The 20708-nt window shown below is 40.0% G+C and overlaps 1 protein-coding gene across 1 annotated transcript; it reads right to left on the reverse strand.

The window, feature by feature from the left end:
* Positions 1-5493: 5493 nt before the first annotated feature.
* On the reverse strand, positions 5494-17746 carry GTF2A1L (general transcription factor IIA subunit 1 like; the record flags this gene model as incomplete). Its single annotated transcript, XM_082305304.1, has 9 exons — positions 5494-5601; positions 7562-7651; positions 8425-8715; positions 10266-10867; positions 12065-12158; positions 13424-13479; positions 15114-15237; positions 15540-15641; positions 17726-17746. 9 exons carry the CDS (start codon positions 17744-17746, stop codon positions 5494-5496), a joined length of 1488 nt encoding a protein of 495 aa, XP_082161430.1.
* Positions 17747-20708: the final 2962 nt, after the last annotated feature.

A 20708-nucleotide genomic window follows, 5' to 3' on the forward strand; every position in this document is an offset into this window, starting at 1 on the left:
GCTGCACCCAGGACTGTATTTTGTATATCATACATGCGCACACGCAAATCACATATGCTGTAAAGGTTCCCTCTCAGCAGCGGGATAGCTGCTGCCTGCACAGGCAAATAAGTGCTGCCTTGTTTTCTCTCCAGGGACAGTCTCATGAATTATTTTCATCTGCCCGCTCTCTGGCATCACCAGAACCACTGGCATTCAGGATGCACTGGGGACTCGAGCACTCACAGTCCAACTCCATTCCCAGCTGATGAAGCAGAGTAGTTACTTTTTAGTGACTGTGTTTTCCCATAAAAATCTATCTTTTCTTTCACCATGCACTGCCTAATGCTAAGGAGATCTAGATTTGTGGCTGCATTCCTAATTTAACTAAGAATTGAGCATTCCTTTGTTTTGCAGCATATTTACTCTGTCCGCATAAAATAAGCTGTCGGCCTTACGCAGTTCATTTGCCGTGAGCCAACACCGCACTGTATTGAAGTTGGAGATTCAGATGTGTAAGCTCTTACCTGCATCGTATGGGCCAAACAATCTGTACTGGGTGACAAGCTGCCGGATTGCCTTGAATGGCAGGCAGGATCCCTGCAAGGAGTCCACCCCAGGCATGTCCTAAGGAGGCCACGTTCTGCACTGCCTGGTCTTCTGAAAATGAAGAGCTTAGTTATTGAAAAGTTCACAGTCTTGTAGGCAAAAACAGATGCAAAAGCTGCAGACTGAAGATCAAGTCTCTTCTTAGGTTGCTTGTTCTTGGCAGGTTGGTTACATTGCCTCTGATGGGAGGAACATGTGAGTGCTTACATTTCATCAAACCAATATGGTAGCATGAGACCTACACGTCGCAGTTTATGGTTCACAGAAGGTAAAGCAAATGCATTTTACTGGGGCTTGTAGTCGAAGTTTTAGCACCTTAGATCACATTCTGTAGATGATACTCATGGTATCTGAAGACAGATCCTCAGCTGGTATAATACGCACCTCCCCTGCAGTCAGCGGAGCAGTGCAGCTCTGTAAAATCTGTGCTTACTCCAGAACAGTCACAGCCTAACAGTTCGTGATGGCCACCGAAAGTGCAGACTCTGATACATAAGAAAATGGTATTATTGCAATCACTTTAAACCTCTTATATTTTCCTTCTCGGCTGAGTCCTCTGCTTTCAAGTCTGTGACAGCAATAAAGTAAAAGTCCGCGTTCCAAAGCACACCTCTTGTTGCCAAAACACTGCACTGCAAATTAAATTTGCTTCACGTTAATGAAAGTGATTCTTTGTACTAGTGACTGGTTTATCATTAGCTTATAATTGTGTTAATTAGAAATAACATCGCTGACCCTCTCTTGCCTTCCGCTTAATGCTATGATTTCAATCAGTATAAAAGCTCTGTATGTAAGCATAGCTGTACTCACGAGCAGTTCGCACACACGTGGAGAACGAAGCAGGATTGAGAACAGAGGAGACTGTTCAAACTCTATGGTTTAGCAGTCAGTAAAAATTCCATATGATCCACCTCTTTATGCACACCAGCTCCTAAGCTTAGCAGATGAGCAAACAGGACTACTATAGGATATTTAACTATAACAGAAACTAAAGACACTGGTGAAAAAAACGCCTACCTGGCTTAAGGCTTCTCTGTCACCTATCTCAAAACTGATTTTCGAGACTCGTTTCTTCAGACAGCCCACGGAAGAGTCCTGCACACAATATAGGACATAGCAAAACAACGTCTTCAGTGGGCAATAACTGATTTACTTACCTGATGTTTCAACAGGACAAGAGCTTGCAAGCACACCCTGCCTGTCCACCTACCACATAACATTACGAGGAAACTACATGCAAGAGAAGTGAGTTAGAAATAGCGACAACTGATAGTACCTGCCTTACGGTGCTGCTTAGGTAACAGCAAAGAAGTATGAGAGCTGTGGGCATTTTTCTTTTTGTACCTGCTGTAAATTGAGTGAAATCTACCATGTAGAAAATAATTGCTAGTTTTAAAAGAAAAAAAAAAAAGGAAGAAAAAACAACCTACAAACAACAGAAGTAATTTATATACAAATAATTTTTCAAATCAAATTTTTCTACACATGAAAGTGAGCAAATAAGTAAAAGCAACACTTTAATAAAGATTTAGAATCATGCTAAAACTTCTCATACAAGTTACACTTTTTATTCTATCTCATTATTTTTGGTAAACTTGTCTTCTTTCTGGTGTAAAGTTTTAGACAGCCATTTACTGAAGTATCTTCAATGGCCATAACTGGTATTACACACCTCTTCCCATCACATCTGCAGCAACATGTAAACAGTGTCAATCAAAAGCATTAATACAGTAAACTATTCAGATCAAAAACATTCTGATCCGATTACTGCTCAAGTCATAGGCTACAGTAATTAGCTAACTGAGCTTACATTTTAATAAGAAACATTTTTTCCCAGTATAAAAATTCCTGACTTCAGATAATTTTAGTTGTAAGTATCTTCTTCAAAGCTGTAAGTCTTTGCCAACGTTCATTCAAGAACACTAGAAGCAAAATGTAGGGCAATTCTTGCATGCTTGCACAGAAGAAAATGAAAGTCAGTCCTGCTGCAGGAGTCTAAACAGAAGGTCTGTGGCTCCAGACTGGGAAAACCACTGCAAGCACTCCCAAGGAGTATCTGCAATGTAGTTTGGAGGGAGCCAGAAGACCTGCAGTGTTATGAATTCAGCAGCATTTTCTCAAATATGGGAAGAGTTGAGATAACGAGAGCAAAACCCTACTCTAATCCCTAAAGCTTCTGTATTTGATAGCTCAGGAAGGCACTGGATGGATCGCACGTTAAGGTTCCTTCATATCAAGAAGGTGCTGGGTTAGAAAATGCCACTAAATGAAAACCCAGGGGATGCTTGATGGCGTAGCTACGCCATGTTCAGCATCCCTTCTGATGCAGGTCAGCTTTGACCAGGAGTAACAGCCAGCTATGTATACTGTCAGCACAGCTTCAGAGGAAAGATGGCAAACAGCCCTTTGCAATTTTAATTGCTGATAGTACACATCATTTGTGAAAAAACAAAAGAGGATGAAAAATATCACCAATGCCCAGCCCGTAAAACTTACAAGAAGTTTGGGAAGAGACCAGTGTTAAAAAATACTTCCAATCCCCAAGGTGCAGTCTGTATAATCAATATCATACTCGGACTGCACAGAGGTGGCAGTGAGCTGTCATAAAAATTAACTTGCAAAACTTCAAAGCATAAGAAGCGTTTCAAGAATAGAATAAAGAGGCAGATGAAGCCAACAGGTAGAAGGTATGTAATAAGTATGAATTGGTAAAGCTTAGAAGAGATGGGGGGGCGAATTCCTTCTCTAGTACTTTTATCCCACACATCTCAGCACCCATTCACAGAAGAACAAGGTCTGAAAAGGGACAGGGAGAGAGGAGATGGGCAGCCATAAGGATGCTCAGAGCTCCGACTCCTCACCTTCATGTAGAGGGAGTCTACACCACAAGCAGCAAGATGCAACAAAGAGAAAAAAGCTGCCCATCCTTAAAACTAACAATTAGGTACTCTTCAGCCACTTCATTTTATAGTGACTAACAAAACCAGATCTGTTCTCAGAAGCAACATTCAGAGGCGACATGGTGCTTAGTGAATGGTGCATATCATCGCGTCCCATGGATTCCTGTGCCGCACTCCCTCTGCTTCCAGTCTTTTCTGAAGCATCGCTATGCTGCCCAAGTTGAAGATGGTCCCACAGTTCATAACGTACACATTTATGGAGCATGAACACCTCAGAGCCTGTGAGATGCTTTTACATTTCAGCACTCTGTCATGTGGTAAGAGCTGCATTTTCTGGGCATTTATGGGTCTGAAGTGTAGCATCAGTGCAGCTACAAGTCAGCTGAATGGGGAAAAAGAAATCATACACTGTAGTATTTTAACTGTCTCTGAATACACAGTTCTTCACCCCCCAGCAGCAGTATCGACAAGAGACAAAAGAAATGCCACACTTGGGTCAGGCCTCCTAGTTCAGCGTCCTGTCTTAGATGCTGGACAGCAGCGGTATGTCAAAAAGAGCATGCAAGACACTCAAGTAGTTAAAAACCTGCCTCCTGAAGGAAGCATCAGCACAAGGGTTTGTACCATTATGAACAAGGGTTGTTTTTTTCCTCCTATTTCTTCTATACCCTCCTCCTCTCCAACTCTCCCCTTTATTCTCCTCCTCTTCTCACAGCCTCTCCATCCTCCCAGGGAGCAGAGATAACCAAAATGTTTCATGAGGTCTTCTTTCAGCAGCAGTAAAGGAGGCAGCCGGCAGGGAGGGGTGTGCGTAGCACCTTCTAGCAGGATTGTCCTGTTCTGAGTCAGCCTGGCTGAGGCTTTACCGTTCAGTTTCCAATGCTGCCCTACAAGGACCAGGAGCTAGCCAGGGGAAAGCTGCGCCTCTGAAAGGCTACGGCCAGGACCTATGGGCACAGAACTTTTTTTCCTCTCCATTTCTAGAGGAACAAACAAAAAGCTAACGTTGGGGACTGCTGGGAATGCAGTTCTCATGGCAGGGTGAGCTACTGTCACATGCATGGCTTGTACACATTTCTCTAAGCAAAGTTTTTATTTAGGGAACACAAAACCAACTCTGCTAGAAGTGTATATGAGATGACATTTTATTATTATGCACAATTTGTATCATTCACAGCTTACTGGTCTGTAGTCCTAGAATGTAGTGGATATGTACAGAAGCAAACTTAAATGACTTTACATTGACAGTGAAAATAAATCACATTTTAATGTTAAATCACACTATTCATTGCATCTCAGTAGACATAGAGAGTACAGAATAAACAATAATAATTCTCATATATTGAGAGCTCAAGGGTCTTCCACTCACATTTCCTGACTTATATCTGAAGTGCCTGCCTTTGAGCTGAAGCCAAAAACCCACAAAGCAACAACAAAAAAGCAAGGAAAGGGGAGAGAGAAGTACACAGCTGAAACAGCCACAGGTTTCAGACTTGCACAGATGTTGCTTTTTTTTTTCTTTTTCAAACTCCGTAGCCTTTGAAAAGAAATAAATAGTATCACCAACAACTGTGTAGTTTTATATTTCAAGTCACACTTTAGCTCTTATTTAAAAATGTGGAAAGAAAACCAACAGAACTGAAATTTACTTAAACATAGTCACTTAGTATTCCATTGCTTTCTTGAATTACTAACAGATTCAACATTTTAGTTTTTAAAGCTATTCATTCCAATGATGTTTCTTGGGTGGAAAAGTAATGAAATAATCAGAAAAGAACAACAAAGACAGCTGAGTAGCTAACAATACAATAATGTTTTAATTTGCATGTATTAACAACACAGATTTTGCATATTTTTATCACAGCTTTGTTGTTGGGTCTTGGGGTTTTTGTTTGGGGGGTTTTTTGGCTTTTTTTTATGGCAAAAAATAGAAAGTCTAGTAGTTTCACAGAAAGTTCATAAAGGAATAACGCCACAGTCTTAAAGTACGTACTTCAGTGAGATTTCACCACTCTGCATCTCCAATGGCTTTTGCAAAAACATGGTCTTTACCCTCAAAGGACATCACTCCATCTTTTAAGTAGAACTTCCATTTGTTCTTACTTCGATGTATCTGATAAAAGAAAGAAATCAATGTGTGTGTGTCCCCTCGAAATATATATTAGACCATCCATTAAAAAAAAAGTGTTTTTAAGCACAGCTTGGTTTACAAAACTTCTTTTTAAAATCCTGATAGCCCAAAACATGTGAAACACTTTCACTGAACACAGCACAAACAATCAATAGAGGCAGTAGATTTCAGTTGTTTATAATGAATTCCCTGCCCTCTCAAGGGAACAACCTCCTGAATCTTGGTGCACACACAGACACCGCCCCCTCAAAAAAAAAAAAAAAAAAAAAAAAAAGACAAAGGTAGCTGTGTGAAAGCTCCACACTGGCAGGAAAACAAGACAATAACGGAGCAATTTCATTAGTGTATCAGTCCCAAACTATACTGCACCTTGCAGACAAGTATGGCCTAACTGAAATGCAGTGGTTTTCTTTTCCCATGCACATGGCAAAGCGATATTGCGTGCACAGGGACATTAGGATAAGGCGAAAAGCAGGAAAACTTTGCTCAAGAGCAAATACTGCCATATAAAACAGTAAGAAAGAATTTGCATATTCTGTTTCTTTTTAAATGCCTGCAAAACAATCTATACTGCAGAAAGTTTGTGTTTAATACTAAAAGAAGGAATTTTAAACATCTTTAGAAAATTCCTTGGGTTTTAAGCATCAGTCTATTTTCAAGTCCAGAAAGAAAAAGGAGGAAAAACCCAAAACAGGACAGTCATTTTGTCTTTAGCGTTCCTTTATATGTAACAAGGTAATTTAATAGGTAACTGTTTCCATCTACTTTCTACTAGACCTATTATGTTTTATTAAATCTATATAGGAAAGGGTGAAGTTGCCAACAGCCCCCCCCCAACTTCTGTAGCTGTTAATTTCAAATAATATCTGATCTTAGATTTCCTATAGACATGTCCAATGCTGAAAATCATAGCAGTTTTAAAAAATTTTCAACCAATTTTTCAACTGAGTACAGACAAAATTTGCTACAGATAACGATATCCACTACCTACAGCATCTGTAACATCAAACTAAGTTATGAAGCTTCAAAACTTTGTGTGGCTTTTCAATACAATACAGACACTGTGGCTCAATTTTAGATGCATTTTCGACACATATCCCTGTAACTTCATTTTCCAAAATAACTAGTTCCAGAAACACTCAATCTGCTACACTTTAGTAAAGACAATTTTCTTAGAAGCTGCTTCCTAAAACACAGACACCATTAAGGCAGGCCTTAAATGTATTGAACACACACAAAAAATGATCATTAGTCACTTTTTAAAGAATAAAGCACATTCTTAAGCAAACTATAGACATATTTTTCCATATTTGTTTTAAAATAAGATACGCACTTTGTTTTGTCAACTTTTAAACTACCGACATATAAGTGTCCAAAACCATACCAGAGTTAGAAGCAATTAAATTGATCTCTAAGAGTTCAAAATAAGGTTGAATTTTAAACATTAAAATGAAGGAGGACAAAATCGCCCTTAACAACTGTTTTGCTTTTTAGACACAACCGACTTCTGGTAGGAAAATCTCTCAGGAAGCACTTCAAAGGCAAAAAATGTAAAAGAAATTACACCACACACCTGTTTCTGTTATCCATTTCAGAAGTCTTATTTCATGGCTGAAAATGCATACATACGTCCATGGAGCTGTTGGCATGACTTAAAAGTTAAGGAAACGCATAAGCTTTGCAGCTTTACAAATCTTAATTTTGCAAGATTTGGTCCACTTTCCTTTTCCTTTAATAGGCCATTATGAACCCGCTGATTATCCTCATTTCAGAAAACAGCAGGTAAGTCTTCAGACTACTGTCAGCTAAACACGTAATTTAAACACTCGATTAATACAGCATTAGATTTTCTTTAAAAGGTACTGACAGTAGACCAGACATGGATTTGCTGAAGATATTATTCAGAATAATTAAGGAACAAAGATAAAACTATATACTGTACCTTGTCATACTGACAAACTATCACATTGTCCGTATCAAACAAGTCTGGAGTGTCCTGTTCACTGACATCATCACCAGAATTTAGGGGATCCTAGAGATTAAAATTGTATTTTATACGTTCTTTCAGAATAGCATTGAATATACTCGATATTAAACACACCTAACAATAAAGGTTAGCAGTGCAAAAATCAAGACCTAGAGGCTGTGAAGACCCTGTTGCACTAAGCCCATTTATAAGCATCTCTACGTGCTTACGTTCTCAAAAACAAACACACCCTAAACAAAAACACAGGTAAAAAAAGCAAGACTGCTAACTGCCAAAGCTGACCCCAGTAACTGGAATACTAATCAACTGGTATTTATTTGAAGTCTAGATGCTGCAAGTTGATTCTCTTGTGAATCTCTAGGACCCAAAATTGCACATCTTTAAGAAAAGCCTTTTCCTAGGAAACATACATACTTGTATCACATTGTTTTCTTCTCTAATTCCCTGTGGTCCTTCAGACGGAAAAGCAACCTAGATTTGTATCCCGATCTTACTTAAAAAAAAAAAAATTAAAAAAAAATAAAAAAAGAGAACTCCATTCCACTGAGGCCAGGGTTTCACCATAGAACTTTAATTCTGGTAAGTAAGTATTTTAATTCACCCAATAAACAAATAACTTCTCAACATCTCTTTCATTTGTTCACATTCCTCATAATGAGTTTGAGTGATTTCTCAGTAGTACCTCCTATCTCCAGCGGTATGTAACTTAACTATGCATTCTCTGCATTAAACTTACCAGGAATTGTTCTGGGTCAACCACTCAAGAGTCAAGACACAAACTATTGTAATGTGCTTCACAAGGCTTAAAAGTAAGTTACCTCCTCAACTATATCTATTTGGGGCTCTTCATTATCACCACCACTGCTGCTAGACTCTGTGTTTGAAATACTGTCACATTCTTCATCATCATCTTCCTCATCCTCCAGAACTTTTAGATCCTCTGACTCAATAATGCCAATGAATTCATTCTCTTCCCTATCTTTTTTATGTGGTATTTCTTCCTTGGGAGAAACATCACCAGTTCCATCTAGCTGAATTATGCCTTCAATGTCACTGCAGATATCCTTCTCTGATCGTAAATTAGATTCCATGTGCTCAGTAGGTTCCATCTGACAGGAATAAAAAGAGACCAGAGACAGCTCGTGAATTAACACCACATAGCTTTCATTGTTCAGTACAAAGCCTGAGATTTTTGTTTAATAAAGCAACAGGACTGGGGCACTAAAATGGGAGTTTCAAATCCTGGCCTACTTGTAAACCCTGAGTACATCTGCAAATCTTGTTCTTACACCTAACCTTAAATGGAATCCATGCCAAATATTCCTCAGCAATATAGAAAGACATTCTCTTAAACTTTTCTTTAAACACTATTGTACTCAAACAACTTCTTAAGAAAAAGATGATTGAGTTGGCCTTTAGAATTTCTATTGCAAAGAAAACTCCAAAGACAAAACAAAAACAAAGAAAAAAAGAAATAAGCTACTCCCCCACCCCCAAAAATAGCATTTTTCATTTTTGAAATAAAAGCCAAGATTAACTCATCCCTCTCCCTCAGCTCAATCAAAATGCTTTGTTTAAATAAGATATAAAAAGCTGAGAGAGACAGTAAATATTTCAGTACTTCAAGTTACTGTTCATAAAAGTGCTAGAATTCCTAAACTGAGTGTTCACAGGAACATAAAAGGGCTTTAAGCTTTCAGCCATCTTCGGTTTCTCGTTAAATCTTTATTGTAGCATTTAATTCACATCCACATACACTTTCTAGTTGAAGAAAATAACACTTTGTTTTGACCTTCCATTCTTACTATGGACAGTCTTCACCATCCTGCCATCAAAGTTCAGATGAGCAACATAACATGCTTTCTATTTACAGTCATTTGTCATTACTGTCATTAAATTTGCATTTAATAAATTTGCCTCAATCTAATATAAGCACTACAACTCCAAGTCAGCAAACCAGCCTGAACTTAAAACATCTGCAAATAATTTCTGGAACAAAAATTAGATGAGGTCAGGAAAGTGGCTTGTTAATTAAAATCATTCAAGTTTTCCACACACCTCTAGCTGAATTCTAGATCATTCAGGATTTTTTAGCAACGAAATACATTTCCTTCCAGCAGATTTTCACTCATCAAATCTGACTTTTCATACTCGATATGCATTCTCAATGCAAATTAAATGCTCTTCACACATTACAAGTTAAAACTAATCCCAGCTGACACTGCAAAAGCAATTTGCCCACAACTGGCCAGTATCCACCTGCAGATTCAGTGTCAGAATGACATGGAAGTTCTCAAAGGGTCATTCATGTCTGCTCAGTCGCAAAAAAAAAAAAGAAAACTATTATCCCCAAAAAGAGTCAGTAAGTCTAAGAATACATTATATCTATCCATTACACTTTTAGCACTGTTTAGATTGACATTCTCTTTGGTCCCAGTATTTCAGCAATATTTGTAACAAATTCTTAACGTAAAAGTAAGCAGTCAGCTACTGCTATTCAGAACAAGCTCAAAAATTAACTTTAAAATGATAATTTATTATTATGATTTAGAGGTGCTACTTGTCACTTACAGATGTGTTTGATCACATCCTTTAAGATACTTCAAACAACCACCTCCAACAGATGTATTTTCACCAGCGGAGAAATAAAAGGCCTTACCTTGTCAGTGGCAGCAATGCTGTCCTGATCTTTCAGAACAGCATTATCATCCAAACTTTTGCCCATGATAATCAGGTCAATGATATCATCAGACACCTGCTGCTGCACCGACTCCTGAGGCTCAACATCTAACTGCCCCTCCACATCCAGCAGTACACTGCTCGAGTTGTTTGCCAAGGATTCAGCAGGAGAAAACCCTTCAGAGGATTCTGGAGTAAACACAGCTGTATGAAGATTGCTGTGCTGGGATTTTTCTGTTGAGTCTGCATGCTGATTCAACACTGCGTTAGTTGCAAGTTGCTGCTGACTCACAGAAGGCTGCGGGACCACTGTCGTATTGGCAGAGTTCTCCAGGTGGGTTTTTTCCATGACATTTGGTTGAAATGCCACGGTCTGTTGGACAGCAGTCTCCTGGGGCTGCAATGTTTCAGCAGCTGCCTGGGCAGAAGGTGCATTCACCTGTGCAACACTGGCAATGTTGGCTTGCAGAACTGAAGGTTGCCCAAGGGGCTGAAATAGCTGCTGAACAGGATGATGTAGAATACTTGCATCTCCTGAGGCCTGTGTAACCATAACAGGTACATTTACCTTATAAAGGTGCCCTACAAAGCGAAGAGTTAAAAACTGCTTCAGCAGGTTAAACTACAGGTTCATCCAGGCCACTGTGCTGTTACCACTAATAACCAACAGCAAATACTCAGGCAAACTATGAGAAACAGGATGTTTACAAAGCAGTACTTTCCCCAAGCACAATTTCAGCCTTTGAAAATTAAGCGTTCAGAGGCTTTTTGAGTCAGAGCTTCCACCCGGACCATCATGTTTAATACCCATTTCTGGTTTTGGATAAAAAAATAAAAAAAGGAAAATCCTGTTTTAAATTTGTTTCCATCCGTTTCAGAAACTAAGGAATACAAGATGAAACAGTAAACTATTCCATAGCTACAGGTACAGTTCACTTCTTTAAGTACATTTAAGTATCCCCTCTAAAAAAAACTCCTAGTTTAGTTAAAAAAAAAAAAAAAAAAAAACCTCCTATTTTATCTATCCTCTCATTGTATGAAAACCACGCCAAACACTGGATCCCTGAAGTTATTATCATCAGCGTTAGAATTAAGATGCCAGAGCTAAGATCCCAATTTAATTTAATTATTCTTTTCTCCCACACACATGCTTACACACACAGAGTCACTGATACCAGTCTACAGGTCTCAAAACCTTAGGAATTATACCTGAAATACATATCTAGTGACATTAGTTGTCAAAGAAGAACAGTTTGAGGAAAGAGTCAATCTATGACTGAAATAAGCTTTCCACTCATCACACACTAAACACTACAAGCGCATTTTTGTACAGGCAGTTTTATCAGCAAGAGAGCATGAGCAAAAAGGTTAATGGATGGTGGGATTTTATTTGAATAAGAAATCAATTTGATTCTGAAGCCACCAGAATGTCTTTACCTTTTTAAAACATGGAAGATTGTCCCTCATATAGGAGAAGGAGATGTCTGGGCTGACGAACATATTTGCGAGCAGTTGCAAAACTAAAAAAATGGCATCACCTGACAGCCGACGTTAACTGATCTTGCAAGTGTACACAACTGACACACTAACTAATCAATGTAATTACTTCCCCCGTGCAGCAATTACAAATACAAACTACAACGGAAGAGGAGGATAACCGGCTCCACCCACCTATACTTTAACTTCACATTTGTTTCATCTACTGTACTCAGGACCATCTTTCAATATCCACATACAGTCAATGCACTGTAACATTTTACATCTCCTCTTGAATCTTACCAGATGATGTCTGTAGCGTCACTCCAGCTGGTACGTGTATAGGATAAGCAATACCCGAAGGGAGAGTCAGAGTTGCACCCGCTCGTGAAGCACCCTAGATACACAAGAGCTTTATTAAGAAATAGTGCATACTTTATCTCCCAGGGAGATATGTCACACATAACATATCCAGATGAAACATGAATGAGGGCCTTTTTGTGATCATGTTTTTTTGTGATCTTTACTGAAGAGTTGCTTTAGACTTTTGAGATTTAGACAGATAGAGTGTTCTGTATTGACAGGATAATGACTTGCCCTAAGTGTTTCCTATTTTCCAGTTACCACACTCCCTTTTCGTTAACAGAACACTTTTCTGTACCCCCTCAACGTACACACCATCCAGAAAGGTACTTTTCCACTCAGAGCCACTTTTACCTACGCTTACGTATAACTCAACACAGCACAGACTCCTTGCCTAGACCTATGAAGTCACTTCACATTCTCTTTTTCTCCTGGAAAGCAAGGAATTGGATATAAGGCTCCCTTTCAAACTAGCTGTTCCGCAGAAATCCAAATTTTAAGTCAGGAAACTTACATGTTACACAAACACCTTCCCAATATTGTATTTCAGCTTGGCAAGCTAGTTAGCTTGAGCCTCAGGAGGCACTCATAAGTTCATCAAGCTCTGAAAATTAATACCCCCTCCCCTCGGCAAACAAATTTTGCCACGCCCAGAGTTCAGAACCTGTAAACTCCAAAAACACCTTCTTGGGGATGATTTCTATGCCTTGCAGATAATACTGCTCCCAGTTTCACTAGTGCTAGCATTTCCCAACCATGCATTATTTTAACACCCAGTAATAATAATTAAAATAAAGGATTTGTAGATGTGCATTTCCACTACAATTCCAGCCTATGGGCTAAATACATGAAGCCATGTCTTCCAACACACTTCCGGCTGCACTGCTTGCAAAACCAACTGTTAGATCGCCATCCTTTTTCACTGCTCAAACAGAAGCAGCAGAGTTACAGATCTCCCTCTGCAGACTCTTAACTTTTGTACGGTTTTCACAAAAAAAAAAAAAAAGAAAAAAAGAAAAAAGAAAAAAAGGGGGCTAGAAGTAACAACACTGAGTTTCTTCAGCTGTTGATTCTCTCTCAGCAGAACTCCTGCTCCCTTGCCTAATATACCATATTGGACAGATGAAACTGTCGTAAGAAATGCTACTTTTTTTAGTCCCTAAATGCTGTCCTAAAGTATCTATACATGGAAAATATTTAATACTCGCCTCCCCTTAAGCCTATTAACAACTGACAAACCTAATCATTTAGAATTCAGAATAATCAAAATGGAAATAAAATATCACTGCAGCTACATACCAGGTCTGCTGCCGTGAAATGCTGAAAACCTCTGCCAGCTGGGATGACTAAAGAAGCTATGCAAAAAAAAAAAAAAGCCACTTTACAAAAAACATTAATTTCCCAGACACAGTAGATCTTTCAGTAATTTACAGCAAGCACTGCTGAAACTAAAGCAATCTAACTTCAGTTCATACTCATTAGTGTACACATCTAGATAAGGCTCTTGAATACGCTTCCCTTTATGTTGCTTCAAGCTTGTGCTGTACTCAGGGGGGAGGGGTTATACCCTGAATTTATGAAACTTACATTTTGCTAAAAGCTGGTCTTGGACAGGTTTTTTTGTTGTTGTTCTAAATATATTTCTATTTAACTATTTCATCTGTTTAAGTTGCATTGTAAAGATTAAGCATGCCATTTCTACTTATTGCAGCAATTAGAAGGACATATGTGCAATGCTACCATTTTAACATGACCAAGAACACATAGGTAAAATGCACTGCCTTGTCAACATGAGGAAAACGTGCAAGTATCTTTCTGCACCAAAGCAAATCCAACGGTGCTAATAGTATGAAGACTAGGGTGGGGTTCAGTGGGAGAAGACAAGCCAAAGCAAAAACTTTCACAGGCTTCAAGAAGCAAACAATTTAAGAAGCCTTAACTAGTTTGAAAATCCCTAGCCATAGAACAATTAAAATCCCATTTAAAAAAAAAAAAAATATCACTGGCTTCAATAGATTGTTTTGCCTTAGTATTGCCCTTGCAAAGATTAGGAGTAGCTCATTAAATATAAAGCTCATTAAATATAAAGCCCATTAAATATAAAGCCTCCAATAGCCAACAAACCCAAAAGTATATTCCCCTTAACTACATGGAATAAATAAAACATCTGTCTCCAAAACCAGTCCATTCAACTATCAAAATGGTAAAAAAAAAAAAAAAAAAAAAAAACAAAAACAGGTGAAGAGTGCCTGCCCAACCTTGAAGTGTACCACAACACAGATTTTCATTAAATCATCTCATGTGTTTTCTGTCCTTTGTGGGAAAGGTCCTAATGGCCTCTCACATTGGGAGAGGCCTCAGCTGAGCATTACACTCCACCATAACATTACCACAGTGGTCAGCTGGATTTAATGGAGAAGAATAGGTCCTGATGTCAGAGTCTGTGTGAAAGTCAAGTACTGCCATGCAACGGGAATACTACTTTTCAGAAAACTAACTGAAAGACAAACCAAAAAACTCCCACTCTTCTGTTTGAGCAAGGCCTTACATTTTAACAAGTGCAAAACCAGATTAAACTCCAACATGACAGCAGAGCTGCATGGCAGAAACATGCCATATAACCTCAGCACACATCATGCCACACATTAAAAGGGGAAGTGAAAGCTTAACCCTACTGGTAAATGTGCAATTGAAGGGCTACACTTCTGGACTACAGGCAAGAAGGCTAAAATTCTCTTCAAGTTTTGCTACTGGAAATAAGCAGCAGATCAAGAGCATGTACACATAATTGCATTAGTTTATCAAAGTTTATAATTCATCCTTTATTGGTCAAATTCTGCTTTCAAAGAACTACTGTTCCCCATCACACTAGATACATACATAAGTATCACAAACCAAGATTACTGCAGCACCTTCAAGTCTTCCTACAAGATTCTTGAATCCCTGAGCTATTCTTAAATTGCATCTGTTGTGTTCAACAACATCTGACCTGCTGAAGCCTGCAGAACACGGTGAAAATTGTGCGGCAACTGCAGGGTAAACTGTGGAGAATGGTGGCTATGTCTGAAGAAGCCTTCTGTTGCTTTAGACTGCATCACCTTGGTTTCCCAAAGCTGCAGAAAGATTATTAAGGTCAAGAGATATCAGTTTTAAAAATCAACTACATCTAAAATGATAATCACATATTCCTAGTTTTTCCAAGAGTAAACTGACTGATTCTATCCAATAAACATGGTAACAATCACTACTGAATTTTGACTTCCAGCAGCCCCATACATCATTTGCAAGATATTTGTAACTCTAAGTTAGGGCAAAAGTTTGCATGTTTTGGAAGGCAAAGAAACAGACAGGTGCATCATCTCAAAAGAAAAAAAAAAATACACAACTTCTATTAATGCAGGGGAATCCAACAAACCTGCTTCAAGTCTTTCAGAACCTGTTCCTCTAAACCCTCTTCTGCAAACAGTTCCCGCACACCTTCAATCACATCTTCGATAATGGACTTGTATAGTTTAGGCTACATTAAAACAAAACAAAACAAAAAAAACCCAAACATTTTCAAGTTAAGATGAATATTAAGTCATTTGAAATGATAGCACAAAGTCTAATCTTGCTGCATAAACTACTGTAACAAACTGAAGAGCATGAAGAGATCAGTGTAATAAATTGAACACTCTGTCAAGTGCAAAGGTCTGCAAGTGCATGCATTCTTTTAAATCTGAAATCCCTGGGAACTGACATCCCTGGAAAAATACTGGATTTGAGCCTCTAGTTATTGGTTTCTGTGGGGTACAGAAATGCTTAAGAAAATCCTAGAAATATTACAAAAACAATTGCTGTCCTGTATTTTCAAACAAGCATGTCTAAAATGACAGTTTAAAACTCGCATTTTCCACTTAGTCTCATTCTAGTATCATCACCCCTAACTTAAAGACCAACCAACAATACAAGCTACTAAAAATGAGATGTGCCAATTCTGTCAGAAGCATAATGTAAGTAACCTGCAAGAAATAACACAGATTTTTTTTTTTTTCTTTGTGGTAATAGCCTGATGCTGTATAGTAGTTTAGCTATGGAAATTTTAACACTACAGTTATCAATACGTATCATTCATCTTGTATTACAAAAGGACTCCAACACAACATTTTATTCCTTCTTCTGCCCGTCAGTGATTAAATCCTAATCCTACAGTCAGACCTGGACAACAGACACACATAAACTTCAAGATGCATCCATTCAGATGCAAATGTAAGCTTTTAGCAATTTAAAGCTTATTAATCTTGACTATCATTACCACCAGAATAGCCTACTCACGGTGAAAGATGAAGTTGAGAATTTTAGGAAACCTCCAAAGTTAAGATTCTGAGATATTAATTTACATTTTTCTAATTTAACATCAAATTAATATATTACTGGTCTAAAGTTGTTCAAAACTGTAGACGATAAACAATTTCTTTTTTAAAAAAACCTAGAAGTTATTAAGAAGTAACAAGTTACACTTTTTGCAAGAAGCTATCAGCACAACATAGCACTACTTTAAAATAACCGCACTCATGTATGATTTCTTATGGGAGGTTAGAGATCTCCAAGAATTCCCCCAGCATATTTCAGGATACTAGGAAGACGAGGAGGAAAAAAAAAAAAAAAAAAAAAATTGCGCCACTACCCTATATGTCAAATGCTTTGCCTTCATTGCTAATCCAGAAGAGAAACTGAATTTAAATACTTCAACGGGCCTATTCCTCTCCCCAGGACTGCCAAGCTACATTGCATTAAGTAGAGTTTTACAATCAGTACAAATATTTATTATGCTACATAAAAACTGTACATAGCAACTGTAAAATTCAAGCACTACGTTTCCAAATTAGAGAAAACCGGTTACAGTGCAGGCGTTACTGTACTCCAGCTTTATCCCTTTGCACACAGGCACTCCTTTGCCAGAACCAGCCCATCTGTATCAGGAACACCCAGCGCCATGAACGAAGGAACCCGTTTTCTTTGTATATAGCGGGGTGGCAGGGAGGCACTGACCAACACCCCATTCCAGCAAAGCCAAAAGCATGTCTTAAAGTGAAGCCTCCAGGGCTTCCCTGGGGTTACTGTCCTCGGAAGGACCATCTCAAGTCCCACGTAAGGCGAGGCAGCAGCAGATGAAACCCGGAGGGGAGTAAGAGCCGCCACCTTTCTCCCTGGCACCCCTAAGCTTGCACAGCGTCCCTCCGCAGCCTGGAGCTACCCGGTGCCTCACACTAATCCCTGCCACGATGCTTCTCCTCACAAAACTCTTTTTTTAAACACCCACACCCACACCCCACCCCACCCCCCCCCAAAAAATAATGGCTTTCGAAGTCACTCCGGGGCTCCCCGCGCCAGGAACGTCCGGCGGCTCCCAGGCCTCCCCCCGGGGCCACCGCGGGGCGGCACCGCCTCCCGCCGGGCCCGGGAAGGGGGAGGCGATTTCCCCGGCCCTCACCCGGCCCCATCCCCTCCCTCCGGCGCGGAGAGGCAGCCAGACCCCGCCGGGCCGTTCAGCAGCCCCCAAGCCCGGCTACGCGCCGCGGGGTCGGGACCCAGCCCGGCCTCGCCGCCGCAGCCCCTCACCACGGGGTTAGCGTGAGCCATGGCGGCGGCCGCCATTTGCCCGCCCTCCCGCCTTAAGGCGCCGTTGCCATGGCGACGCGGCCTGCCCGCCATCGGCCCCGCCCGGGCCTCTGGTGGGCTCCCTGTGTTCCTCCCTACCCCTGGGGCACCGCATCCAGTGCCACACGCTGGGGCGTAACGGAGCGCTGGTTACTAAACCCGGGTTTCTTCTCTCAGCTCCTGAGACCAAAAAGAGGGACCAGCCGCTGCACAAAGGGCAAGGCCGCCCAGGGGCCCGGTTTGCAGTTCGGGCCCTGAGCTCTGGCCTGAAACTTCAGGTCGGGAGCATGGGGGAAAGGAGGCTTTCTCTGGAGAACCACAGTTTCCCCGTAGTGCAAAAACATACCTAAGAAAGCTGGCTAGAAAAGCATATTATTTTGCTCTAATAAACTCTGAAGTCATTATTACCTCATAAACAGGGAGATAGCTGAAGCTACCAGTTAAGTAGCAGCAATCTGGTACAACTACTCAAATTATTGCTTACATTTGCAGCAATCTGTTCATATGTTAATACAGAGATTTACCAATTTAGCAGTTACTCATCTGGAAAAATGTTCATTAATCTCATATGTGTGGGAGAATATATACTTTGGTCTTTATACACCTTCTGTCCGTACATGGATTGGTGTTACCCTGATGATTCTAAGAACGTGGAAACATCATCTTCTCTTTTTCCTTTCTCTGTCCTTTTTCCATTTTTAGGTAGCTATGTAGTTGCAGTGCTATTTGGCTTGTGAAGAGGAGACTCACCCGTTAAGCTTTAATTTTTAAGGCTGACTTACACATCCTGAAAAATGAAAAGATTTTAATGAAAATACTGACAGACCCTTAATTATATAGCTAGACTAACACCTACAACAAAAAAAAAAAAAAGAAGCAACATCCATGAGATGCAATTTGCTATTGAAGTAATTTTGCTCTGCAAGAAAATATGTTTTATGACACTGTCTGGGTCTTGAATTAAACAGCAGTTGCATATTCAGCTGTTCTGTATGCCCCGCATCATCACGAGGAAAAGGCGAGCCATATTGCTTTGCTTATAGAATAACTTAAATAATAAAACATTTTTTTTTAAAGCACAGTGCTCACTTGATACTGTCTGGGATAGTGCATACCAAGAGCATCATTCTTCTTCTCCTGTCTGGTTAGTCCTGTCGTCTTACCAGAGATAGCGGGAAGCAGTTGCAGCCCTTAGGATCTCACTAGGCCCTGAAGGTTGCAGATGGTGATCCTGCAGCTGGCTGTGACTTATTCATGAGACAGATAAACCTGATGCAGAGCCATCTATCTGCCAGCATACCTTACAGCAGCCCTAGAAAGGTGGAGGTGCAGAAAGATATATAAATGAGTTCCCTGCTTTCTACCACCCTTTGTTTATCTAGGGATTACAAAGTGCCTTGAAATTGGAACAATTTGTATGCCTAACTTCAAAAAGAAAGAGGGATTGAGGAGCTTGATACCAAAGGACTTCTCAGCTGTCTCAGATAGCGGTCGGGTTACTTTGGCTATATCCACATGAAGATTTGCAGACCAAAGCAAATTATCTTCACTTGCACTTCAGGTTGACAGCGTGTCTCTGTATTTGCATGTATCTAGCACATCCCACCAGCACAAGGCACTGTGGGCGTACCCCATGTGTTGTAAATTATACACTTTGTATTGCCTGCGAATACCAAAGCTCCATCACCAAGGTCAATGTGTCAGCTCCCTTCATGCAAGGGACAGCAGACGAAGCCTACTGGTAGTACATAGCTACCACTGAGGAGCAAATAAAAACTGGGAACGGGAATACAACTTTCCAGGCTGCACAGGGAGGTTGCAGAGGGCGCTTCCTGCTAACCAGGGCACTTACACGTTCACCTGAGGTCTTTTACAAATTCCTAGAGGTGTCTTTTCATCCAAGCACTGCGAGCAGTGTGTCCACTGAACAACGTGAGAAAGCCTGGTATACATTGAAAAAATTAAATCATCTCTGAGCAAGAAAAAAATACAAAAATATCTGTGAATAGCATTACTCATACTGGCTGGCTAGGTTTGATATTGGTGATCTTAACCTAATATCAGTGTCCTGCAGTATAAAGTACAACCCTGTAGTGATTTTCAAGCTTATGGGTTTTGTTAACATTTAACCCCACTTTTAAGAGAAGAAACTGAGGCACAGACACACCATATAATCTTGCCCAAGCTCACAAATGGCAGTTGGGAACAACAGCCAGGTTTCATCAGTCTTGGTTCAGCTTCCGATCCAGCTCTCCCCGTTGCGGTCTCTTTAACAGCTCACAAGAGTTTTAGAAGTCAGGCTATCGAAAAGATTAGCATTCTGTTCAAACCCTCCTGATTTTTCAGGGTTTTGTCAGCATTTGGGATAGTGCTGCTTAAGGGCACCTCAAACATTCGTTTACTGGACAGGTTTTAATTTGTAATTATTTATACTCCTCTTGGTACACGATGTCTAGAGAAGATTTATTTTTGGATGATGAACCTTTATTAATCATTAAAAAAAATATACCGTTTTCAAATGCCGTCCCTCTAGAAACGGAGAGCCCTCCGCAAACTCAGATGCTTGGTAGTGAATGCCCTCTTCTGTTTAAATCCAGCATTGCTGCTGTAGAGGAATACGTCTACTCAACCGCAGGACTGCAGAATTCTTTCTCAAGACATATTTTACAAATATCTTGCCCTTCTTTCCAAGTAAAAGTAATCATTCTCAGGAGGAACTGGTCGTAGAATCCAGGCAGTCTTCATGGAGATGCCTGGACACAGGCAGAACTGTAATTTCATTTTAAAGATACTCTCTAACATGCTCCCTTTGTTCTCAGCTGTTGACTCAGATATACAGCACTCCAGTCTCATAACCAATTTTATTAACAGCATGATTTTGTTATAAGCTCCATCATTTCTGTCGGAGTTCTGAGACAGATAACACTGGGACCTGTGATTTGTT

This window comes from Platalea leucorodia (assembly GCF_965183815.1).
Source record: "Platalea leucorodia genome assembly, chromosome: 3".
Classification (NCBI taxonomy): Eukaryota; Metazoa; Chordata; class Aves; order Pelecaniformes; family Threskiornithidae; genus Platalea; species Platalea leucorodia.